The sequence below is a fragment of the Opisthorchis viverrini genome (assembly GCF_000715545.1).
Source record: "Opisthorchis viverrini unplaced genomic scaffold opera_v5_263, whole genome shotgun sequence".
Taxonomy (NCBI): Eukaryota; Metazoa; Platyhelminthes; class Trematoda; order Opisthorchiida; family Opisthorchiidae; genus Opisthorchis; species Opisthorchis viverrini.
Window position 1 is genome coordinate 100,676 of NW_008751923.1, and position 26,958 is coordinate 127,633.

The 26,958-nt window shown below is 43.0% G+C and overlaps 1 protein-coding gene across 1 annotated transcript in view; it reads right to left on the reverse strand.

Moving 5' to 3' along the window:
- Nucleotides 1-26,958, reverse strand: part of T265_09271 (hypothetical protein) — a gene marked incomplete at both ends in the record, with an annotated part of 57,461 nt that overhangs the window by 2,774 nt on the left and 27,729 nt on the right. The window contains one exon of the mRNA XM_009175297.1: nt 19,094-20,318. Coding sequence (XP_009173561.1) covers nt 19,094-20,318 — 1,225 coding nt within the window. The remainder of the gene's footprint in view (nt 1-19,093; nt 20,319-26,958) is intronic.

A 26,958-nucleotide genomic window follows, 5' to 3' on the forward strand; every position in this document is an offset into this window, starting at 1 on the left:
CTTGTTGAACTTTCCTGGATATTCATTGACTTCAATCATTCATCAATCAAATCCAAGCAAATGTTACAAAGCGACTCCACAAACTCCGAAACAGATCTCTCCTTTTCAAGAGACACAAAGCAAAATTCCATGAACAACACATACTACTCGCGTGCCTCCCCATCACTAGTATCACCGCTACACTTTAAGACGTAGTCAATAAGTGCATCACTTTTGCTCTCTATTCCTAATTCGGGTCCTTTCGTGTGGTGCAAATATCCAACCAAGTTTAGATCCAACAAAAAGCACCGGAGCATCAATCAGGCCACGTCGATGGGAACAAAGCAATGCTAGGTGGGGAAACATGAATTTAAACCTGTTGAAACATTCAATTCTACAGGCATGCACATCCTGAACACACCGAATCAACCTGAAGGGAACCGATTTGTCATCTCAAACACCTAATCGACCTTGACCACAAGGACTAAAAGTACTTCGGACCCCAAGTGAGCGAATCGGTTTATTGACATGTATTGCCGCGCTGATAATCGTATGAATGAAACCGGCATCTTCTCAGAGGGGTTTGATAAACAATCGGTGGACTTATTGCTAGGCAAACTTTCGCTTTTGACACAAAAGCTTCGTCAGGCCAAGTGAGTAAGTAAGTAGGTTGATTGGGTTTCAAGGCAGTCGGGGAACCAATCAGTGAGATTCCTTATGACTAGTGACGTGATCAGTGCTGGGTGTTCTGTTTGATGTTCCTATTTGTTGGTTAGTGGGGATGACTATGATTTACGATAAATTAACTGCATGACACACAACAGTGATGGGAAATTAAAAGCCACCGTATACCGGAAATCAACAGATAGTGCTGCGGTCTTAAACCACTTATCTGTACATCCAAAAGCTGTATATGCTAACAGTTTCAGCGATGTACAGGAGAATGAGAGCACTGTGCACAGAGGAGGTCGACCGAAGAGCAGCACAACCTGAGGTAAAAAAGCGACTTGAAGATAGCGGATACCCAGTGGGTTTAATTAAGGGGCATCTAAGACGGGTATTGTCGCCAACACCAAGGCCCAACAAGGAGTGGATCGGAACAGCGGTCATTCCATACAAAACAGGGACATCTGAAGTCATTAGAAGGGTACTGAATACGGCTAACATTAAAGTAGCTTTCCAGAGGGGGAAAACTTTACGCTCGGTGTTGGTGCATTTGAAGGATCGCCTTCCGGTTGATAGGACTAGGAACCGTGTATACAAGATAAAAGGTAACGACTTCACAAAGGTTGATATAGATCAGACAGCCAGGGAATTGCCCACCAGAATCGGTGAGCATAAGCGTTACATTAACAGACCACCGAGGAACGCAGAGGAATACCAGACGTTAGTTAAAGATTCAGCAATGGCAGGGCATGCTCTAGACACTGGGCATAGGATAGATTTAGAAAATAAGAATATCCTGAGACGGGGTTTAAGATTCACACCACGGCGACTGGTGGCCGAGGCGGTGGAAATCGCCAAACATCCCAGTGTGAATAGAATAGAGGCGTAGAACTTGCAAAAGTGTGGAGAGCGGTCTTAGATCAGGCGAGATGACACGAGGCGGTGTGCAATTATCAGCGAAATCGCCTGGGTCTAAAAGTACAAAATCCAAGTAGCGTTAGATCCAATTGACCACCCCAACCCCATCCCCAAACTAATTGTCCCAGTACCCTTGGACGAACACAGGTGAACGGTATCTGTGAACGACCCCAAGAGGTATTTTCCATTAGGGTGTCCTAGACTGGAGAAACAAGGACGAAAAAATCCGGGTCCATCATAAAGACGAATCCCCCCTAACCAATCTAACGTAAATCTTAGTCATTCCCACTAATCAACAAACAGGAACATCAGACTGAACTTCGGACTGAACCAGCACTGATCACGTCACTAGCCTTAAGGAATCTCACGGATTGGTTCCCCGACTGCCTTAAAACCCAATCAGCCTACTTACTTACTCACTTGGCCTGACGAAGCTTTTGTGTCAAAAGCGAAACGTTGCCCAACAATCAATCCACCAATCATTTACCAAACCCCTCTGAAACGATGACTTCCCAATCGGTCCCAAACATTTTCCAACCGATTGAAACCAGCATCTGTTATACAACAGGATCATAATGTATTGTCACGTGCACACTGGATCATCCAACTCTATCGTACACTATTTGTCTTCCCCTGGGATTTTACCTTTCAGAGTAAATCATCAATTTTCTTGTTCGTTTGATCATTAACTGAGTGACTCTCAGTAGAGCTGAGATAATTATTTGAAGTTGTCAGACCATGCCATTCAGGTATACGATATATATATATATATATATATATATATATATATATATATTTCAGAAAGAGTGTGAGTTGTCTATGGTGAGACGGTAACTCAGACAGCACAATGATAGGAGGTCTTGCAGGCATATCTGTTCGTCCTAGAGGGGTGAACAGTGCGGACCAAACCTTTCCACTACAGTGCAAAGCCTGGAAGAAGAAGAGAGAGCTTACTCAAAGTTAAAAGCAATCAGTATGGATTCCTGTGAGTCTGTGTGTGTGATCGAAGTCCGGTTGGCGTTGCCGCAGTTTAATACAAGGGAATCAACGTGGATTGTGTATGGACTTTATAAGAGCCCCGACTCTTTTGATGGAGGCTCATCAATCAATCTTAGGTGGAACCACAGCCCTGTTGTGAAGTTGAGCAATCATCTCAACAGAAGTTAAAAACGACATTGCAGAGATGCAAAAATGTTTTCTTGTCTAACATATCTATCTATCTATCTATCTATCTATCTATCTATCTATCTATCTATCTATCTATCTATCTATCTATCTATCTATCTATCTATCTATCTATCTATCTATCTATCTATCTATCTATCTATCTATCTATCTATCTATCTATCTATCTATCTATCTATCTATCTATCTATCTATCTATCTATCTATCTATCTATCTATCTATCTATCTATCTATCTATCTATCTATCTATCTATCTATCTATCTATCTATCTATCTATCTATCTATCTATCTATCTATCTATCTATCTATCTATCTATCTATCTATCTATCTATCTATCTATCTATCTATCTATCTATCCATCTATCTATCTATCTATCACACAAACGGTCAACCTCCTTTTGGGGCTTCTAAATCGCTAGTCATTTACCAAATTTTATTGTAGAAAACTCGCCGTATTAGCCCAACCTTTATTTTAGCATACACAGCACGAGTAAAATGGTATCCCACTGCTTCTGGTTCAGCCGTATAACGTTTTAAATCGAACAAAAATAATTGATTTTTTCGTCTGTCACTGATCTCAGCATTCCAGTGAATCTTTGTGAGACGGTCCACTGCGCCTGCTTCTGTTTCCTTGGTGGGAAATTTTTCACAGGCCTGCCATTAAATCAAACGTACTGGTTCGGAAGAACACTATGGCCACTTGCGAACTTTTTTGCAAACAAATTTGGTTTTGCGAGAGGCTCACCTGGAACCCAGCTGAATTTCTCGTTTATGATGTTTCCAGGCAACTGAATGTGCTGCACCAGGCCGAAACCAGTCATGGGCTGCCGATGAATTTTCAGCAACCTTATGAGTAGTACACTGCGAATAGAAATGTAATATCATATCTCGAATATCGTAGCAACTGAAACATGAGGCGGCCTGGTACAGGACATTCAGTTGCCTGAGAACATCACAAACGAGAGATTCAGCTGGGTTCCAGGTGAGTCACTCGCAAAATCAAATTTGTTCGCAAATGAGTGTATATTTGCTAATTCCGTGCAATTCTGTTTCAAGTAGATCATAAGGTTGACGGAGACTCGGGGACTGTGCCCACCTGATGATCCCTAAGAAGGGAGAAACCAGTTGTGGGATAGTCGAAGAATTTTCAGCAACCTTATGAGTAGTGCAGTATTGCCACTCTCTGTGCTAAAAGATGCGTCAGGAATAAGCGTCAGTTAGGTTCACGCAGTAGGATTTCGGCACACCTAAATTCGGTTTTCTTCACTAGCAAAAGGTAACAAAATTTAGACACTTTACAGTCAATATTTTCCAAATGGCCGGATGGCCATATCATGCCCCCAAACAGACCAGTAAAGTCGACCTTTTTCAGACACAAAACCCATCCCTCTAATTAAGCCAGTTAAGATGGGAACGCTGTATGCGCTAGCATGAACAGCTTCGTGACGCAGTGCTTGTGGATACTGCAAAACACGCGAAAGATATTGGTCATAAAGGAAGATACCCACAATGTTTCTGGAAACTCTACAACAACCTACGACCGCTTTCGTCCTTCTTCGGGCCCATCAGTTAGTCGCGGTTTCCGTCAACTTTATGGTCTACTTGAACCCAAATTGGACCGTTTTCGAGAAATACACTCGAATATTTGAAAGGACCCTTATCATCATTACACATAGTTAAGAAATGAGGGATCGTCTACTCCAAAGTACTGAGAATGGGTAACGAATTCACATGATCATATGTTTCGATTTCCAAAGCACCTTATAAAAAACTTGTCTGATAAAAGCAGTCGTGGATTTGCAAAGTATTGTCCCAGTCCACAAATAAATATCTACACTACGCATAAAGTTTTTTCCAACCGGCCAACGATGTGATACACTGAGCAACAAAATAACAGTACAAACTGATTGATTTAACCAACTATCCGGACTGGAGTTGATCAGGATAAGATAAGAGAATGGGGTGGACAGATCGCCCACCTACTCGCAACCAAAAGCACAACAGAGTTTGACACCTGCCTGGAATGCTTTCTTATGCACGGTGAAACTCCACAATCTCCCTATCTTCACCTGCCTTTGTTACATCAGTCCTACCAGTGAGATGAATTCATTCAGATTTGCTTGCATTTCCACTTCCTGTACTACCTATGTGCACGTCAAAAGACGACAGTTCCTGCAGCCATTCTCGAAAAAATCCGTCACTAGCTATCCATTGAATGCTTTGCGTGCCACTTGACTAACACATCCGGTGCCGTCTACGATGAACAGCAATGGAGGGGGCCTGCTCCTCTTGCAATGGCAAGTTAAGCAGGAAATCACCTTAAAACCTGCTTACAATACGTTTTGAATCCAGCATTATGAAAATTCTGAACAGTAATCAACCCGTGTTCGTTTATTGTGGGCCATGTCTAGTTCTCGGCGCAACAAACCCACTCCGAGGGAAATCACTTTGATAAACTTTCTACATTTGCCTGAGGGTACTATGTGTAGCTATCCTTCTAGACTGCAGCACAGATCAAAATAATTTCCTCTTAGCGTGCGACCACTCTTCACCAAACAAGAACCAAGAGACAGAAATACTATCCTAAAAACTCCATTATTTTTAGTCAGAATATTTCGAAAAGACATGGGATCACCTTGACTGACAGATAAAATTGTCTGTGGCTGTGAACTGAAAACAATGCGTAATAAGAGTAGTTTTATTCTTGCAGAAGCATCACACTTTTGGTGCATGGCTACCACGCCACCCGAGGAACTGTAAAATCCCCACCAAGTTCTCCAAGCCTACACAGATGCCAGGATTGGGTTCGAATCACGGGCCTTAAGGTCAGTAATTTCGCGCTCTAATCCCTGAGCGATCTTGGGCTCACTGGAGCTACTTCTTCCGCTGGAAAGAGGCACAAGAATGCTGTAACCTCTAGAATTGCCATACGCTACCGTATGTGTATTCCACACAGTAAGTAATCCGTTCTTTAACATTTGTGTCCTTAACCTGGGTAGAGGGGCCGGCATAATCAAATAATGAAAATCTAAAGGGACCTCATTATGGATTTATGCAGGACAACACTCCGTATAGATTTGATCTGATTGGCGACTTGCTACAGTAATCTCACGGAGGTAGAGTACACAAGCTATCCCGGTGGAAACACGCCTTTTATTAGTCAGGTTTTTTTAAAAATTCTGAGCTATATGGTTAATTTCAGAATGAGTTATAAGTAGCTAAACGTCAGAAATATTCAAAATCTAATCGCAGCCGACCAACACTTTTGTGGAGATCATCCGATACATTTTCGTAAATTATCTTTAACCAAAGAAAGAATAGCTTTCATAAAGGATACTACTCACAAGGTTGCTGAAAACTCTTCGACAGCTCTTCTTCAGGCATGTCAGATAGACGCAGTCCCCTAGTTCCCATCAAGCGGAAGTTCTACGTGAGCCTAAATTGGACATATTTAGAGACATACTTTCCCGTGAAAACCGAATTCATACGCAAGTGAAACTATTTGTCGAAAACATAGCCCAGGATTTGAAATAGTTGCTAACTTTCAACGAAGACGGATTCTCAGTTTTAGCTTGCCGTGATTCTTCGGCACTGTGACTATACGTCATCCGAGTGGCCTGATCGACTCGGATAGCTGAACATTACAGTGGTCAAGCTGAATTCGGGCAATCAAGTTGCCTCTGCAAATACGGCACAGTTTTGTGCCACAGGTCATTTAACCGAAAGAATCTCAGCTAATCTGTTAACACAATGGGAAAGTCAGTCGCTGTGAACCACCGAATCTTCCTTTGTATCGGAATCCCGTGCTCTCCCCCATGCTTGTATGACAAAATGTAATTCTTTTGTGCAACAGCAGCTTATCCCGCCGAAGCGCTACACCATGGGTAAGATCGCCCTACATGGATGTCTTTACACTGGTTGTCGGCGCCGTTCTGATCACCTTTGCTTGTTGTTTCGGGAGGGGAGGGAAGAAAAACAGTATGAAGTCACCCATCGCAGAGTTGCGACTTTTATCGCCAGGGCAAACATCCTGGGAACTCACGTGCTATCTTGTGGGATTCGGCTTTTTATCTGTGCCAACGTGGTGCAAGTGACCATCTATCATGTGACAAACTAATGACCAGGTCGAAAGTGTTCAAAGTGACATTTCTATCGATCGGAGATTTCTGCCAGATGTTCACAACTCATTGGCAGGTACACAATGAGGACGGGAGTGAAACACATTCTGAGCGTCATTTTGCTCTTCCGAGTTCTTTAAACATCATGTGAATATCATACAACTGGTTCTCTGCACATTGCCAAATTTTACGAGACATAGGGTCTTCTTGTATTTCATCTTTCTGTCCTCTGAACATGTCCGAATCGTCTTTCATTCTCTGTTTAGCTTTGCTAGTTTCCCTGTTGACGCAATTTTTACTTACTGGTGTAGCGGTGATACTACTGATGGGGGAGGCATGCGAGTAGTGTAGTTCTCGTAAATCCGCTTCGCGTCTCTGAAAAAGTGAGTTCTATTACGGAGTTTGTGGAGTCGCTTTGTAGCATTCACTTGGATTTGAGCAACCGTCAATGAATATCCAGGAAAGTTCAGAAAGACGCGCTTAAAGAGAGGATGGATATTCAGTTTTTGTAAAAGAGATGCATATGAGAGTTTTGCTTCCCTGTCCAATAGTCTGTATCTGTTCAGTTGGCATTTTCTAATAAGTAAATCCGCAGCAAAGCCCATCTTTCTTTCAATGGTAGCCAAAAAACTTTCAGCTGTAACATTCTTTCAGGCCGACCAAAGGAAGCACGAGGGCTCTGAGACTGTCAGGTGGCCCAAGCCTAGACAGGTAAGTTCAATCTTTCCAATTTGAGCTATCTCAAGCTCTGACAGCCAATCTGCCCATCTGTAAAAATCACAAAAAAGATTACTCGACTGATCCTTCAATGTTTAACCCTGGATTCCCTTCTAAGCTGAGGGATATGTGTCATCAGTCAATCTCTTCGCTTTGTTAAATTGCAGTGTACTTAGATAAGAGTTTTCTGCCACATACTTCTTTTATGTCCATACTTAGCTTGCAACTTGTCGACCACTGTGGTTTACAAGTAAGGTTGAAAGGAAGAAGGCCTTCACTGCGGATTTCTTTATTAGAAAATGCCAACTGACCGGACCAGTTACAGACTATTGGACAGGGAAGCAATACTCTCATATGCATCTTATTTACAAAAACTGAACATCCATCTTCTCTTGGACGCGTCTTCTTGAACTTTCCTGGATATTCATTGACTTCAATCATTCATCAATCAAATCCAAGCAAATGTTACAAACCGACTCCACAAATTCCGCAACAGATCTCCCCTTTTCAAAAGACGCAAAGCGAAATTCCAAGAACAACACATACTACTCGCGTGCCTCCCCATCAGTAGTATCACCGTTTGTTAAATTGTAGTGTACTTAGGTAGGAGTTTTCTGATCCACATGTCTTTCGTGTCCATACTTAGTTTAAAACTTATCGATCACTGTGGTTTACGAGTAAGTTGATGTTAGCCCGCAGCTACCGCCTCTAAATCCATTAAAATGTTTCAGTTAGAAGAATAAAGCTGGAATGTCCATAGATAAGGCTACTCCGGGATCGAAAACCTCACATTCGAAGCTTATCTTTACTTACACCTACGGTTTGATACGGATTCGTCAATCTGTTAGCCAATCGTCAGTTGACTTTAAGTGTTCATTCATGCTCGAATAGGCGCGTATCAGCAAGTTCATCTGTTGCCATGACACCATCTAACCAAACTCGCTCACGCGCGTAGGCACACGGAATGCGGACAAAGTACATGTGGGTTGTTTATCCGATTTTAGAAACATCACAGTGACCTTGTTCACGTCGACCACGCCCAGTTTCGGCTACAAAGCTAGCCACCCGTTCGCGCCCAGATATCGGACGTGTGATGTAATCTCGGGAATTCCCAGATAGATGGTTTTAGGGTTTTTATAGGTGAACGCTTCCCACGGCATGTGACCAACTGGCGGAAACATAGAAGCGCATCCACCCACAGAATGTGCCTCAGAGTGACCAATACTTTAAGTACCAGTGAGAGGAAGAAGGCCTTCGCTGCGGACTTATCAGAAAATGCCAAATGAACAGTTACAGACTATTGGACAGGGAAGCAAAACTCTCATATGCATCCTACCCATCTTTTCCTTGGACGCGTCTTTCTGAACTTTCCTGGATATTCATCGACTGTTGCTCAAATCCAAGCAAATGCTACAGAGACGCGAAGCAGATTTACGAGAAACTATACTACTCACATGCCCCCATCAGTAGACACACCATTGCACTAGTACTTAAAGTCATGAATTTCTGTAATCCGGCTGCCCTCCGGTGTTCGTCCCAGCTGCTGGTACATCAGAATTTTCGGGTAAAACCCCCAGTTTTCTTATGACTAATTTTTCTCTAGAACGATCAAATTCATTTTTTAGTTTTGGTTTCACCAGAGTCACATGCAAAACCCAATGGGAATGCATCGCTTTTGCAGTCTTAAAGTCAGTGGTGAATGGAACAAACCCGTGCTTATTGGGTGGAACTCTGCCTTCAGGGTTGAAAAGATGAGTTGAGTTGGCTTCACCGTTTGAGTGATCGGCTCATTGAAGTTCAAAGTTTAGAGTAGATGAACTGGGTTCCCGTCAGAAACTGTGCTGCCTAGTTCAGTAAAGAGGAGAAATCTCAACGCTTCAGCCCAACAGGAAATAAATATTTAACAGTTATATATTACTGGGCAAGACAAGAATAAACAAAACACCAGGTGGTGCTGGAGGGAGTTTCGAAAATAACTGGACGATGATGTGATCATGAAATGTGAATGAACAGTAGGGAGTCTCTGAGGCAACAAGCTCATCCCAAACCAACAGAGCCAAGAGCGACCAAGGAGGACTCTCACCTTGGGAGTAGATCCACCCAACTGCCAAAACGTCGTTCGCCGCTACTATCAAATTGAGTGAATGGACAGTAGAAATTCGGCCAACTCTATAACCGCCACAACTAAACTTACAAATGTCGAAATTTCGCGAGTAATTTGTTCGAAATTCTGGCTTATTATTCGGTTAAAAGCATTCTTGGTCAGAGTACCATTCTGTCATTTTCTGGTGTGTTTTCCATTTTGCAACAATTCCCTCTTTCCAGATACTACTATTCAGCATCCTTTAGTTTTTTAAATGGATTTTTAGTACAGTTAGTTAGACTACTTTCAGGGTTATACGGAAATCCAAGCGATCCTGTGCAGATGACCTACCTCACAAATATTCTTGCCAGGTGGCTCAGTGGTTAGAGTGGAAAGGTCCGTGGTTCGAACCCGAACTCTGCCTCTTGACATCCCCTGTCTAGGCTTGGGCAACCTGGCAGCATCCCAGACCTCGTGCTTCCTTAGGGTGGTACGGCAGCTGAGCACCGAAAGGGTGATGCAGCTCGATCAATGTATGTTGCCAAAAACTGCCTGTTACTAGGGTCAAAAGTGATTCGTCCTTCTTCAACCATAGTGCACTCTGTTTGTAATACCAATAGATTTAGTGATCCGGAAGAGAACGACTTTATTCTCACAAAATGTGAAGTGCCCCTCAGTAAGAGATCCTCAATCACTTTTCCGCATAGCTACAAAGGATGGTACAAAGGTAATCCCACTGAAGAGTGAGTCAAATTCAGCCTACGAATCATCACCGTTATTTGATCGGAAATATGTGTACAAACGTTGCGCCCAGTTGCAGCACCGGTGTGGTCTCCAGGTCTAGTCTTGACTTTGTTAGTTGTCATGGTTACCAGCAATCACATCCCAATCGTGACAAGTTCATCGCAAATCAATCAACTCTACCCATCGGATACGGCGCCTTCACGAGGTTAGCCACAGCATATGTAAGCAAGGGTTGGATGTGTCCTGCAGTACACTGGCAGTGAAGCGTGGACCACCTATCCTATTTTTTTCACAGACACGAGTGACAAGAACAAAAAATTGTCTGAACCAAACACGCTTTCTGTCCGTCTGTCATTTCATCTAGCAGTGAACAAGTGGACAGTTTTCTCCTTCGTCCCTGCCCAATCACGGCAAGTGTATGCCGTTTATGAGAACAACTATGGGAACAACATTCCTGAGCAACATTCCTTCTTTACAACTCGTCAGCTGAAAAATGCTTTCCTCTCGGGTAGGCTGAGCAACCAGTCGACTTAATCACCAATTGCTTTTGGAGTAAACTTGTTCGCGGAAAAAATGAAGTAATGCAAGAACTGGATCTGATACATCAAGCAGGTGCAATTTCTGAGCTTCGCCCAAACTTTACGAAATTTGCGAAATTCACTCACCTGTTCACCAGTTTGGTTGACAGAAATTCAGGGGACTTGTTTACGTTGTTAGCCTCAAGAAGAACAGAACCAGCCAGGAGTTTTCAGCAACTTTGTGAGTAGTTTCTTTCACAAATATATACTGCGACATCCAGAATGACGCACGAACTAAGACATGAAGCCATCTGTGTGCGGCGCATTTCGCTGAAGAACTAAATCGATCCGCAAGCGAGTGTATATCGCTGGATCTCATGCACTTCCGAAATGGTAAGAATTGGTACCAACTACGTTTACATTATATAAGCTGGTAAAAAAAATCGCCCTACCACATTTTTGTAGATGATTTTTTGGCTTAGCACTGACCATAGCATAACCACTCCAAGGTGCCTGAATTTGCAGCTTCCTGGTTGGTAGAACATACTTCTAACAATATCAGCGAAAGTTTCTAAAATAGTTTTCATGAAGGAAACTGCTCACAAGGTTGCTGAAAACTCTTCAACAGCCCACGACCGGTTTCGCCCTTCTTGGGCCTCATCAGGTAGGCGCAGTCCCCGAGTTTCCGTCAACCTTTTGTTCTACTTGAACTAACCTCGTGAGTAGTTTTTCCTTTATGAAAATATACTGCGATATCTCAAACAACGTGACACTTCCGCTTTAATAATTCTCAAGACTTTTCAACAAAAGCAACAATTTCTTTGGGACGAACACAATTTTGCAGCGAATTTGCGAAAGACTAACATATATAGTTAGTTAGGAGCCAATATCCATGTGAATTTAATGTGGTTTTGCCGAAAAAGGCGAAAAATTAAAAATAGGTGTCATATTATCTGTAAGAAACCCCCATTCTGGTACCACTGCAGCGTTGTCCCAAGAAGACTTCAATCTCATTCCCTACCTAATATTCTGTGGTAATCAACCTCCCGCTTTTAGTCAACTTGAAGCGCCACCTCAGTCAGCAGTGGAATCTATTCGCAACAGAAGAGAGAACAGTAAAGCGAGCCGCAACGTTTGCAGATGATAGTGCGAAGAAACGGCAGCGGAATTCCAAAGAAATAAGGAAGTTTGTGCTGTGAATAAAAATACTCGCTGAAACCGTGGATGAGCACTGACGGGAGGACGTTACAAGTTCAAAGGTCGTAACAGACTCCACTTCCCACAGAGGTCCAACAATGCAAACACGATCTAATACCGCCAGTTGCACCGCCAGTGGTCTTTCCCTCTTTCTGCTAGATGACAAGTTTCGATCAAGTGTGTTGTGATAACGGCCACCTCTCCCTCGTCAACATTCTTCAGTGAAGTCTGTCACTATTGGTCTGGTTGGCAAAACAGCTGCGTTCCAGTAAAATTTACTCCCCACTATCCAGTTATATTCAGAATTGGAAGACAGTGACAAAACATCTAATCTTCCTCCATATTGCCCAAATTGCCGCATTTCAAAGGTCTGACTCCGTTCGGATGAGTTCACCGATTTCTCGTACCATCTTGTTGACGGTTTGCTGATCTGTATGGAATTTCTGACATCGTTGATTGAACATACAAGTTCCACTCATGTCACTCACTTGCTCGTGGAGCAAAACATTTGGTAATTTAATTTACCTCTTCGTTTTAGGCACGGATGTTTTGTTCGTTTGTACAGGATGATGAGGATGTTGACGAAACGATTTTTCGATTCCAATCGCCGGTTTGTTCGTTTGTGTACACTGCTGAGATGTATTGTTGTTCACCTGCAGGTGGGGAAAACCAGCAGCTGGTTTTCCGGACACTCGAAAATTTTTCAAACTGCATTCGAGTGGGAAACCTAACCGAGCTATGTGACATCTTGCGAATAGTGCTGTCTGGCATGGTACTCAACTCGGAAGACCCTCCTTGCGTCTTGTTGAAGGATCTGCATCATACGTGTGACCAAAGCTAGCAGTGGCTTTAAGTGCTCTGAACTAGGGACCAGCTGTCTGATCTGTGACCAGCTGAACAAGGTGTTTGTTTTGAATACATTTACTTGCCTTGTGTTTGCATAGAGGCTTGCTTCTTGCGGAACAACCCGATGGAAAATTGGTTGCGTTAAGCTTTTGAACAACCAGTCGTCGACGTGAGAAATTGGACTGGCTTTTGCAGACTTCAAAGTCTATGGCACCACGCTGAACATCAGCTCATATGTGGCGTTATGCCAATTACTCTATGACAAAAATAATAGGTTTTGCATCAATGTTCTGAAAAATGCTCGGTTTCAATGCCATTTTGGAAGCATGCGGTGGAATCCGCGCACTTCGTTGAGCGAAAACTTTAGGCTTTGTGACCTTGGCTATGAACACCGTGTGCTCTGGAGGCACCATTAACATCTTCCACCTCCGCCGGTTTCAGGTAGTGTAAAGGCCACTGAGCTGTCACAAAGCATAGAACCCGTTTACCGTCCAGCCATCAACAAACACTAGCATTGGCGCCGGGGGATACAGAAATGAAGGTTGACAGCTCCTACTGCATGGTCGTCGGTTAAAATGTTCAACCGGCTTCACATGGCGTGAGACACCTCGACTCTGCTTACATTTATCTTGGAAACGCATCCTAGAAAGTTGCTGATTAAGCTGTAAAACTACCGTCAAACTACAGCCGGAAGCCCAATGGCCAAACCAGATTGCAAGGCAAAAATACGCGAAGAAGTGTGGTGAAATGCCCCTCACTGTCCCCCTACAACTATCGCTTGTCGCAGAGTGAAATGTGTACGCTGACAATCACCTGATGTTCCACCGGTGCCCCCTCTACATGCGTCCTTCACTGGTACTTCCTGCGCAGGTTCAGATCTTGATTAATCAAAATTTTGTCCTGTGAGGGAAGCGAAGAAGCCGAGAGGCACCGTGAAGTTTTTTATCCCAAGAACACATCTCGATAGCCGCTACCGTCCTGCCACGAACAGCTGAACAAAAGTTGACTAACCTGTGGTCGTGAGAGGCTAACTGACGACGATTTCCAGAAAGGAGGAGACAGCTGTACACGGCTTCTTGTCTTTTCAGCATAGGTTGACGTTACCTTCCTGGCGAAATCCCATTTGAAAGTTACTAGCATGAATTCCAGCTAAGACCAGCATTACTTAACGCCAACAGTGGCTTTCGCTTTTTCACATTCATAGGATACATCTCCCCAATTTATTAATTGACCTAGCCACCTTGTCAACTGCCAGTGAAAGTTAGCACCTTCAAGAAAGTCTATTCGCCCAAGGCGCCGCACGACAATCATACTAACCGCTAAATTTTCGAAATGACGTCAATATCGGTGCCGTAGTTCCAGAAAGCCTTTAATTTACGGACCGTTTGGTGTTTCGGATAGAATCTTTTTTCAAGCAAGTTTCTCCTGCGCCAATGAGATTTACTTCGACAATAACAGGGAGCAAGTTCGTGATTCCTCTTTTCAAACGTTAATACTGTTGAGCTTATAGAATTTCGATATCGTGGATAACATCTTCCGTTAATAGAGATAAAGGAGTTAGTTGTTTACGAAAAATACACCAATTTGCCAATCAATTTGGTTTTCAACTCAACTCTGAATCTCTGGTTTATGTTATTCTACAACCGAATGTGCGGATGACAGAAACTCGAAGACTGCGCCTACCTGATGAGCCCCAAGAAGGGCGAAACCGGTTGTGGGCTGTCGAAGTGTTTTCAGCAACCCTGTGAGTAGTTTGCTTTATAAAAATAGTCAGCTGTTTATTCATGCTCAATATGGTCGGCTATCTTCAAAGTTTCGCAAAGCAACCGTCCGTCAATTTGTTTATTTGAATCCACGTCCACGTTATGAGCACGGCCAGTAATGGCATCTGAACAGTTATGTTACGTTGTTCTAATAATGGCGAGCAATCTTCCATGAAAAGCAGGCAACTAGGTCGGAAATCAGGAATGCGGAAAGTAATATATCACCAAACAATCCCCGTCTCAAGGCTCTGCTATTCTCCAGATCTATAATATAATGTGTGTCTGATGCATGCCACACTATCAGCGCTGGGTATTCGCCCGCATTTCTTGTTGGATCGCTTACTCTTTTCTTCTACTCGTTAATTTTGGTATGCAGGTCCGAGGCTCTATGTCTTATGTAGGCCGCAGTGCAATCGTTGCGTTTGATTCCTTCCAACCGGTACCGCTCGATTGCACCAAAGCTGAGCGCAACATTTCGCGTTCGGGACGCTCTTTCGAATGTTCCGTTACCTTCGAATAATCTCCGATGTTCCTGCTCCCTATAAAATGACCACTGTACCGATCAATCCTTTGCTGGGTCTTGATACCGCAGCCAATATCCTTTTTAATTACCGCCTATCCAAACTCAACGGTCATCCTATTTCTTGAGATCTGTCGGTAATCTCGATCTGAGCTGCCGCTCGTTTGACTTCATTTGTGTAGGGCGCTCTGACTCGACCGAAAACTGAAGAATATATTTTGCTAATTTTGTACTATTCAGTTCTAGGTAGAACATAAGTTTGACGAAAACTCGAGGACTGCGCCTACCTGAATGTCCCCAAGAAGGGCGGAACCGGTCGTGCGTTGTTGAACAATGTTCAGCAAACTCATGAATAGTGTATTACATCTACACCGATGTCCGTGTTCTGTGTGGAATGTGCAAATCAAAAAGCCTTGCTAGGTATTGATACCAGGGCCAATATCCTTCATAAGGGTTGCCTAATCCGACCTACTGGGTATCCTAAATCTTGATGAACACGGTTTTGTGTCAAGTGCGAGTCCTTTTAATGCAACAAATGTACCTGCTTTTTCTCAAATCTTTCCGAGAACTCCAAAGCTCTACTCCTTGTAAGTGGATTCGGGAACCGAATGTGGAGTTTTCACTTTGAACAGAGCTTTTAACTAGTTTCTCAATCAGTTCAAAAAGTGCGTACTGAGAATCGTCATTTGGGCGGTGGCCGTCTGTCATTTCGCCCAAAAATTCCGTGAACCACCACACCATTCGAATCTTTAGCGTGTGGACGGCGGCGTTTACCTTCTTGTTCCCGAGCAGCCGCCAACTTAGTTTTTGAACGCGTAACTTCGCAAGTCTCCGAACGAGTTCCATTGTTTCAGAATGTTCGAAACCAAGACCAATTTTTAGCTGGTCAGTTGCTTGTGATTTGAGAAGCCCTCTTGTCTGTTTTCGAATGCCATCACGTATGAGTTAATATATGTAACCGAATTGGTACAAGTACCCAGTGAATATAGCCATTTCTCTTGAACTGATGGTGTAACGGTGATACTAGTGATGGGGGGGCACGCGAGTAGTATGTGTTGTTCGTGGAATTTCGCTTTGCGTCTTTTGAAAAGGGGAGATTTGTTGCGGAATTTGTGGAGTCGGTTTGTAACATTCGCTTGGATTTGAGCGATGAGTGATTGGAGTTAATGAATATCCAGGAACGTTTAAGAAGTTGCATTCAGGAGAAGATGTACGTCCAGTTTTTTGTAATTAAGATGCAAATGAGAGTTTTGCTTCCTTGTCTAATGGTCTGTAGCTGGTCAGTTGGCATTTTTCAATAATCAACTCTGTATCGAAGGCCTTTTACCTTTCAATGTGACTTCATATCAAAGCTCCTTGATTGAAACGGATGCATTATGGACAAGTATGTTGTATTAAACTCTTAAGTGTCTGGTACATCGGGGAAGGAAAAATAGTTCTGCAGACCAGTTTCTAAAGTTTCAAGCCTTACATCAAAACACCGGTAAAGAGTACTTCCACGCGCTTTCATGTGACAGATGATAAGGCGAACTCAACCTTTTGTGTTTCTCCCCCCATACCGGTTAATTTTCACTTTTGAACTGTTTTTGATGGACACCACACGCAGCAAGTAAGTACTGCAAATGTGTAAGCCTCTGTGACCCCGAATATGAGTTGGCTACTCTGGAACATGCTTTAAAAGTTAATAGAAATAACATCCGTCCTCTCAACAGCAATACGGAAAAATAGTCTGTAAAGTTTGGAGTAAAATATGTAAAAACTATGTCAAGATGATTGTTGACGAGACAGAAACCTGCGATGATCCAGTAATTTAGCTGTCTTTCTTTCATATTCTGGTGCTTTTAGGCCAGTCCCGTGAAAGATCATTTTTGAAAGTTCCATGTTTGTAGTCCGACAGGATCCGTCAACCCTCTCCCCTGACCGAAAATCGTTTACTTCTCTTCCAGGTTTGAAGGTGTCACCAAACAACACGTGGGTGGTCGCTTGGTTTTGCTTTGGAAGGAATATTTTTTTCTACTCCAAGTTGTTGATAAAAATCACCTCCATGGTCATCAAAAGGAGGACAAGATAGTCAACACATGAAGAAAATGATAGTGCTTCAGGTGTTCTGTGTGTTACAATATTGTTTCACTCTCAATAGATGGACTAAATTTGGCCATGTAGTTCCAAAGATGCTGGCTCATTCCGCATTAGGTCTCAACAAAGGACCATTTCATCAAAGGCAACTTGAATAAAGTTGTTTTCTTCCTGCATCAGAGAATTAGGCTTTTTCAAACTCCACTTTTCGTAGCGTATCAGAATGCGGGTCAGACAAGTATATGTTGATCTGTCGGCGACAATGTTGAAAATGCTGATTTGGAAACTTCACCAGGGATCACCGCGCCTTTCACGAATCTCCAGGGAGGTATTGTGGGTAAGGCAGAGAAGGTGCCCTATCTTAATGATTATCAGGTCGTAGCCGAAGGGTTTTGTCTTAAGCTACTCGCCGGAGGGTTGATAGTTCCAACCCCCCTGGGGAATTGCAAGATGGGCACTGCGGATGATTTCCAATGAGGATGGAACAGCTGTTCTATGCTAATTGGTTTTTCGGCATAGAATGATCTCACTTGATTGCAAGAACTGCACACTTTAGGATAAACTCACAGTCCGTGATCATTATGAACTATTTTTGTTTGAATAGATGCTCAGAAGCAGCAACATTCTTGAAAGGATCTCACGAATTTGAGCTTTTTTTGAAATGCAAAGATTGGTCGATAGTCAAATGACATCCTCACATGTCCAGCAAGCATGCTGCCTTAATATGAGTAGCTTTCAGCATAGCACGAAAAATCCATATTTGGGTTTATTACAGAAGGATTTACAAAAGGCAATATTCAAGCAGTCTATTCCGTGTTAGAGCATGAGTCCACAAGCCTGGCCACATGATACCGTCATCGATCTCGCGACCATACATCACAGGTTCTCTCGAAACCCTGACACTGAGGCGAAAGTACACTAGCTTCACAGAGCCATGTTCGAGGTGCAAAGATACCACCGTTTGACAAAACGTCAGGCACGTGAGGTTGAACAATTTTCACAAGTTTACCACTTTTACTCATGGTGAAAGGCCAGATGCATATAGTGTTAAGTATAAGTGACCTCCTGTGTCTGTACTGTTAAGTATAAACTTCCCAGGGCACCGTGTTTTCAGTAGCATACCGTCAAATAATTTCCCTCGGGTTAATAAACTTCACCTTCGAGAAATACACCATTTTGCAAATCAGTTTGGTTTTCACGGGAGACTCGATTGAATCTCTCGTTTATGATGTCCTTCAGCTGAATGTGCTTAACCCAGGCCGCCTCATGATTCAGTTGGCACGACATTCGAGATATCGGAGTATATTTTCATAAAGGAATCTACTCACAAGGTTGCTTACCTTCAGTATATTCATATTTTTGAGGGCACGTTCCAGAAATCTCCGACAAAATAGTGCGCAATTACATTATTGCTCGATCACGAGACAAAATCGCTTATGACGCCATTGTTAAAAGATAGATTACCAAATTCCTTTTTCCCGCTTGCGAGACGTCAATGCCTAAAACTCATATCACAATGGGAAAACAACAAAATTGAACTCGATTTGAGCTTCAAAATCGTTAGCGGTGATTAAGTCTGGCTAAATAAATGACGTAGATAAATTGCTTCTATAGTAGATTACGCGGATGGAAATGCTGTTATTAATCGACTTTTTTTATACATCCTACAAGGTAAAAAATATGCCAGTCTAACTGACTGGACTTTTGTACCTTTAAGTGTATGGAAAACAAAATTCAACCAGGATTTAAAAAAAACTCACTTGTGGTTCTTTCCCAGCTTCTTGGCCTCAAAATCACAAAAGGTCACTCGGGGAAAGTTGCCTGAATGGAACCATTCTCTACCTCGAATCAGATCGATGAGCACACGCAGACCGTAAAATGTGTAGTTGTTTCCAACAAATTTTTCCATCATAAAGAGTTGTCCGATGATATTGGTCAAGTAGAGAAGTTTGATGAAAAAGTACAAAACAACCAGGTAGTTTCCATGCCGTTTTCCACAACAACCCCAGCCGGAACTTCCCCCGGCACTGCCAACACCAATAACCGTTTCCCCGGGGACTGTGGAAGAACTCAGCGGACTTGATTTGTATTTTCCTGATGTGCCGGTAGGTGCGCTTGGACTGAAGGACGGGGAATCCGTCGGTTTCCTACTTCCCAACATTGGATGTTCATCAGATCCGCGTAATTCTTCACCTGGGCTTAGCGTTGGTTGCTTCTTGGATTTTGATAATTCAGACTGTAAGGAAAATCTTAGACGAAGGCGATCTAAGAGGGATTGTGACGTTCCACGTCTCCCCCTTCGTGGAACAGTTCCAAAGTGTGCGGTATCTCCATTACCACGACCACGATCTCCCGGAGATACTGGCGCATTACCACCAACTGTGGTCTGGGATAGAGTAGTGAAGTTGACGTTACCGGGGCTACTGGTGTACAATGGTGGCGCGTGCGGAGGGGAAGCATACGGGGGAGACTGATGATGGTGATGGTGATGATGGTGTCCTGAAGCAAATCCGAGGTGCGGATGATGATGATGATGTAACTGCAGATGTTGCATCTGACCCAGTCCAGTATAACTGGTCGGTGAGTAGCCAACATTGGCTGTTGATCGTCTGCGACGATAGTCTCTTTGACGGTAAATGCATCCTTCCATATATCTGGCAATAAAACGAACGTTTTTCATAGTATGCTCAGGGAGGAGAACGTTTGAATCACAAGCCATTTGGAGTATGCGTCTCACATTAAATCCGGAATGGGCCATAAACAGACGCCATATCAGACAAGGGAGATAGAATGCCATGGCCTGCAAAGCCATGACAATCGGAGCCCACTGATAGTAGCCAATCAGAAGTAGTTCCCGATCGGGTGCAGGAGGTAGCCGGTTCTGAATTGGGGCAAAATAGGTGTTGGATACCCAACAGTAGTTTTCCGCATACTCTTCCCAGCCACGAGTAAATTCTTGAGGAATCCAACACTGGATAGGCTTTCCTGATAAATTAAGAAATAGACAAGGTCGCTGTTTAGTGGCACATCAAAAGAGTAGACAATCGGCTAAAAATGAGATTCCGTAAATGGATACAGTGCACGGGTAAGATGACAGGTAGAAAACCTGATCAACGAGATTCTACTTTCTACGGCGAGATTGTTCCGATCAGTATGGCATAAACTGTCTTGATTCAACTTGCTGACAGCATTTGGGAATTATCACTGTCCTTAATGGTGTGCACATCTGTCGTTTTTGTACGATCTTAGTCCGTTTAATCAGGACAATCAGACTGGCTTAGAAAAGTAAATTCAAGATGGAGAAATGGTCTGGAACGACAATTACGTTCAAATCAAAGGAAATTCGGAGTGCAAAAATACCACGGGTGATCATGATCCGGCACTGAGTTGCTTCTAGCCAAGCGACAATCCAGTGCTTTCAACTTGTCAGCAAGACTGAAGGTAGATAGCAGTTGGATCACCATACACCTGGAAAACTGGGCAGAGTTCCCACTCCTAAAGGAGAGGTTCATATTTGGGAAAGGATATCAACCCAACCAGGTGTTTTATGAGTCAGTCCAATGGCTCTTGGGTTACAAAGTCCATTCTATGGGAAACCTGCTAGACTTGGCTGCATTTTGTACTATTCTCTGTCTATTTGCTCAAGTTTGATATGTGAGCTTTGCACCAGAGGCAAGAAATCAGGAACCCGAATTACCATTTTGTTTTTTGTCAAAATCTGGTTATTTGAAAAAAAAGCTTTTTTATTTCCCTTTTTTCTGCCGTGTTATATTCTTCCGAGGCATTTGATTTCCAAATGAAGAATCTCATGCTAATAAAGCTCTTCAGTTTAACTATCCAATGAGCGAACATTAACGAATCGTGCTTTTCTCAATGTCTATGAATCATCTTTATTCATACGTAATCTAATCACAGAAGGATAAATTTTTACCTTGTAGACGTACTTACGCAGTTGGGCTTCCGTTTGAATAAAACTAGACTAAAGTTATCGACCATATTAATTTCCGATCATAGTCGCGTTTGATCCTTAGGGGTTTGCCCCAGAGTCTTAGGTCAGCAGTTCGCCAGCAAGCTGGAGGTCGTGAGCACGGTTTTCAGACTTAGGTGTCTAACATAAAATTAATTTTTGGTTAGAGGTTTTACAAGTATTTTGGAAAACAAAGCTTTACTATTCTGTTGTTCAGCGACAGAAGTTGCCCAGTGTTTTGACTTTGAAAACGGTCTCTCTAGACCATTACCGTCCAGCTGGAGAACCGGGTGGTTTTGCGCGTGGGGACTTCAGAGAGCTGCAGAACATATCCCTGCCCGGTATTTTTACTTTCAGAAGGGTGTACTGAATCCCATGGGTTTTGGACACATCACAGAGGAGAATGTAGAACGCAGTGCAATCATATGTGGTGCAAGCCAACATAGAATTTTGTGGCTTCAAACTGTAAAAATCTTAGACGTGGAAATCCAACCAATAAGCCATGAGAATTTCATTCACTCAAAAGTCGTTGGTGGATGAAAGCGACTCAGAATCTTTAGTATTATCGTATGGTGTTTTGCCAACTCATCATAAAAAAGTTACCTTGTGACTAAAGGACAGTTAGCATGCCGTTAGTCCTTCACCATTTCGGCTCGCATTTAAACTGGGCTTAAGTCTCGGTTTACTTTTCAAGCAACATGGCTCGGGTTTTGCACGCAGGCAGAATTTTTGTAAACTAAAAGAATCTTGTTTATGTGCAGTTCCTTTTGGATAAATGATAAGGAAAAAGAAAGAAGACATCCCTAACGCTTAAACCAGTTTTTGAATAACCTAAGACTTGCGGACTTGCGTCCTACTCTCTCCGAATTTTATCCCATGTTGTGATGAACACGGTACCCAATATGTAAGCGCTGCAAAACCCAGCTGAACTCCTGGTTCTTGTGGTCATCAGGATTCCGAGAGGGCCATGCTACGAAACTTTTGAGCATGTAATATGGTGGCGTCAAACTGGGGGGGAAAGTTATCCGCCTTTTGCGAAGCAACATTGTGCTTGGTATAGACTCGCCCCCACATGAGCTAGCCAAATTCCTAGCTGGTATACAAAAACCACTAACGGGGAAATCGAGCATCTCCATCAGGAATTCGCACGACTTTGCCAATAAAGTCATGGGATTTTCTTTGGAGATAGACGGAATTCTGGTCAGCTTAGTTTAAAAACATCCATGGGGCAGATGTTTTGCAGGTAACCAGGAGGTTATTACCGAGAGACATGACACTTCATGAAGGGACACAGGGTGTAAGAGAATTTTTTCAACTCTTGATCACTCACAGGAACAATGTCATCCTTTGGGATCTCCAATGTCCCCAAGTGACCTTGGCCTGATATCGTCTTCAGTCGAGAATGTTTTGGCGTTATGTTAGTACACTTATTGTAATCAAAGGTTACCAACTTCCAAGTTCATCTCGACAGTTTAAATCCTCGGACAAACTACACTTCCTGGGCCGTATAGCACATAGATATTGTGAAAAATTAAAAACGATTGTTTGGCAGAAACGAACAGACAAGGGACCTACTCATCAGATTTCGATCGAGTCAGTGCGCCCTGTACAAAAGAGGTCGAACGAACAGCAGTTCAAATCGAGATTATCGACAAAGCTCAAGTAATAGGATAGCCAGTGAATTTGGCTAGGCCTCAATTAACAGGGATATTGGCTCCGATATCAAGACCCAACAAAGAATGGATTGTTACAGTGGTCATTTCGTAGAGCGCAGAAACATCGGAGATTATTCGAAGGCGACTAGAACATTCGAAGAGCGTTCCGGAACGCGAAATCTTGCGCTCGGTTATGGTGCAATCGAGGGGTACCGGTTGAAAGGATGAAGACCGTGTAAAAATCAAATGCGACGATTGCACTAAAGCTTACAAAGGTCAAAGAGCCCCGGAACTGAATTAACGAGTAACGAAGAAGAATAAGCGAACTACCAAGAAATATGGGGCGAATACCTAGCGTTGATAGCGGGGCGTGCGTTAGACACATAACTTAGTGTATATCTGAAGAATGTAAGAGCCTTGAGACGGGGACTGCGACACACAACACAGCGTATGCTAACTCAGGCGGTCAAAATTACTAACCATCAAAACGTGAATAGAATCGGAGGAATGGAACTGGCAAACATATGAATGAGTCGAGTTAGCAGGTGAAGATGTATGGTTGTCAATGAACTCAGAATCATTAGCAAAAGAGCTGTCAGAAATCCCAACCCGACCAAAGTCCACAGAATCTCTCCTTATCACACAACTATTTTAGCACCAGCTCATCCACACAGACGGAGGGAAAGTGTGTATTCCGTTCAAGAGGATTCATCATCATCATCATCATCATCATCATCATCATCATCATCATCATCATCGACAGCATGACCTCAGTGTTCAATATCGATGCTTCACTGCCGTACAGCCATGATTTATTTGAAAGCCTTATTGTGAAGAAAAGAGTAAAGGTGGACGGGGGCGGAACTTAGTGCTAGCTTACCACAATCATTCCCAGGTACCTACACCTCCAAACATTCACTCACGCTATCTGGATAGAAACTGACAACAAGAACGCCACGGACATCGGTTGGCGGCCGAATCTTGTAGTGTCTCCAACCAGGCACAGTGAGGATCACGCAGTCCCCATCCTGAAAGGCGAGTATCACCAACAGCACCAAGCGTTTCGTGATCTCCTTCATACTCCTCTGCCAGGTCATGGGTTGGCCATTTCTCTGTTTATACCACTTTGAATTGGGCATGGGAAACAGTACTGTCTTCGGCAAACGATGGTTCGGCATGCATAACTCATGTCCCAACCAACGCAGCTTCTGGTGCCGGACACATTCTTCAACGGAAGTACCCGTAACACAACCGAAAGCGCGCTTTTAATCTGCCTCATTACAGAAACTTCACATATAACGAACTGGGAGAATTAGATCCTGAGCTGAACCCAGATCCATGGAGGTTCCCCATCGTTTTTACCACTTGCTAACAACCTAAGAAATAAGATCTGTAATCGACACCTAACACCGATTTAGTCTGACAGCCGATTGGCTTACGTTCCGCCTTAATTCTCGACCGAATTTGTAACCTAGCCACCTGCTCTGTCGAAGCTTTTGGGTCAAGAGCGAAACGCTGTCTAGCAAGCGTTTCCAAATAAATATTGTTTTCGATTCTGTGTGCGGCGCATTGTAGCGCTCGCTTACTGGTAGTCTCCCACGGTTTTCTCAGTAAGTTTAGTAGAATTCATGGCCCTCTGATGATGTAAGCCTGAGTAATCATGTATGTATTACATTCATAGAGAGAAATTCTGTTTTAACTGATTCTAACTGCATTTTTTACTATCAAAAAAGATTTTGGGCCAGTACGTAGAATTAAACAATCAGGTTGGATAATCATAAATTATGAATATCACAAAATAGTCCGGAATATCGGTTATTTCGAGTCTGTGCCCAATCCGACATATGTTCTGACGTGCCTGTATCCCCATAACGTGGAGCTTCACGTACACTGTTTAGATGTAATGCACTACTTATAAGGTTACTAAAAAATTTTCGAAGTATCTATTAGGAACATCTTAAATGCTGAGTATCCATCATAAAGGAAACTACTCACAAGGATGCTGAAAATTCTTCGACGTCGAAAGGTTTTCAGAAACCTTGTGAGTAGTTTCCTTTATGAAAATATACTCCGATATCTCGAATATCGTGCCATCTGAATCATGAGGCGGTCTGTATGCAGCACATTCAGTTGTAGAACATCATAAAAGAGAGATTCAGTTGAGTCTCTGGTGAAAATCATATTGATTTGCAAATGAGTGTATTTCTTGAGTATCCATCGTTTTGTGACCAAGCAAATCAACCTTGTTTGCAGCTTTCTATACGGCAAAGTGAAACAGGTCTATCTCTTGATGAACTCTTCAGCTTGCATGGAGTTTCCAGCATCTTACTGGACGAAAGATACTCTTGGTTTCAAGTTTTTCCACGTAGAGTATTGACGTGAAACAGTCGTTTTACAGAAACGCTTGACAAAACGACCTTGTCATTTGTGAGACGAAATGCTTTCGATGTGCTTGATAGACTAAATTTCAACTGTTTCTTTCCTTTTCGAAATAACGCTTTTTCAGATTGAATGATGAGTATTTTGTGCTGCACAAACACTGTGCGATCAGTATTTTCGTCCTGCTATTGATCTATCGATTTACCTACCATGTGATCTCTGCATCACGTGTGACCATAATCGAATGAAACCTGTTGGGATAGGTTCAGTTACCGGCTTTCAATCAGAACTTGGGTAAAGAATGGTGTCCGTTGATTACTTTCGTCCCCTAAATGCATGTGATCGCGAATGTATTACGAATGACAAGTAATTGCTTGATGGTCAGTTGGACCTGCTAACGACATACAGTGTGTCAGGGGTCGATATACTGTCGATTTGAAAAGTAATTTAGACACAATCTGGTACTGATAAGGCCTCGGAAGCGTTTAGCGGGTTTCACTCATTTTGAGGATGCTTAACTGGGTGCATTTCCAGAGCATATGAACACATTTGGTCTCAAATTCAAGTGAGGCATTTGAACAATATTCTTCAACTGAAAGCAAAGGACAAAGAATGTACCGACTATCCTATGAGCGGATAAACAAAATTTCACGACTACACACCTGAGTTCCGAGGTCAGTCCCAGCCGCTTTTTTGACTCGACAGAATGACTTTTAAGTGGAAAGTACTTGAATATGTTAAATATCTGCTCAGCCGATCTTTTGTAAGTTTTTGCGCTTCGTACTCGATCAGAAAACGTTGTGAACGAGAAATCCACTCGAGTACCATGTTAACGCTACCTTGGCGTGCGCGAGGGCCATAGGTTCCGCATCGTGAAACTGGCGACTACGGGGAGGACATGCTTTTGACACTGCCTTCGGACCCGCGTCTTTAACTTTAGAACAAAAGAAACGCTTTTATCTTACCCCAAATGAGCCACCATGTCACCGTATCCAACCGAAAAGCACTTTCACCCGTATGTTCAGCTATGACCTTGTGAACTTGAGGACATACTTGTAAGCACCCAAACCAGGCTCTTCCCACATTTAATTCGCTTCACACATTGCAATCAAATCTGTGACCTAAACGTTTCCCCCTTATCGCATACTTAGTACTGACACATTTTTTGCTTGTGTTATCGTGCGAGGGATTTGTTCGTTCGAATGATTATATATATATATATATATATATATATAGTGTACAGTCGAACAAAGTTCTAGAAACTACGTGGGGCATGTTTGTCCATCGAACTCCTCCGGGCTCCAAGAAAAATTCCATATGTGACAATCATTCGCTTGTTGCAGGCTAATGGGGCAACATCCGATAACTTTTTACTTCAGACAAGGCTAAAGATGGTTGCCCCTGAACACGCAGTTTGTCACAGAGGAAAAGGACATACGGCCTTTCCGGTTTACAGATTCAAGTTAGGGATGGGTTACGCTCCATTCAACTAGTTTGCTCCGTTGCCGAATTCAGTTGGACATGTGATTGTTGATTTAACCAACTTTCGACTAATTTGGACGATATTCTGACTGCCGGTGAATAGTCAGGAGGTATCATCCAATGACTCATAGCACAGGAGCAT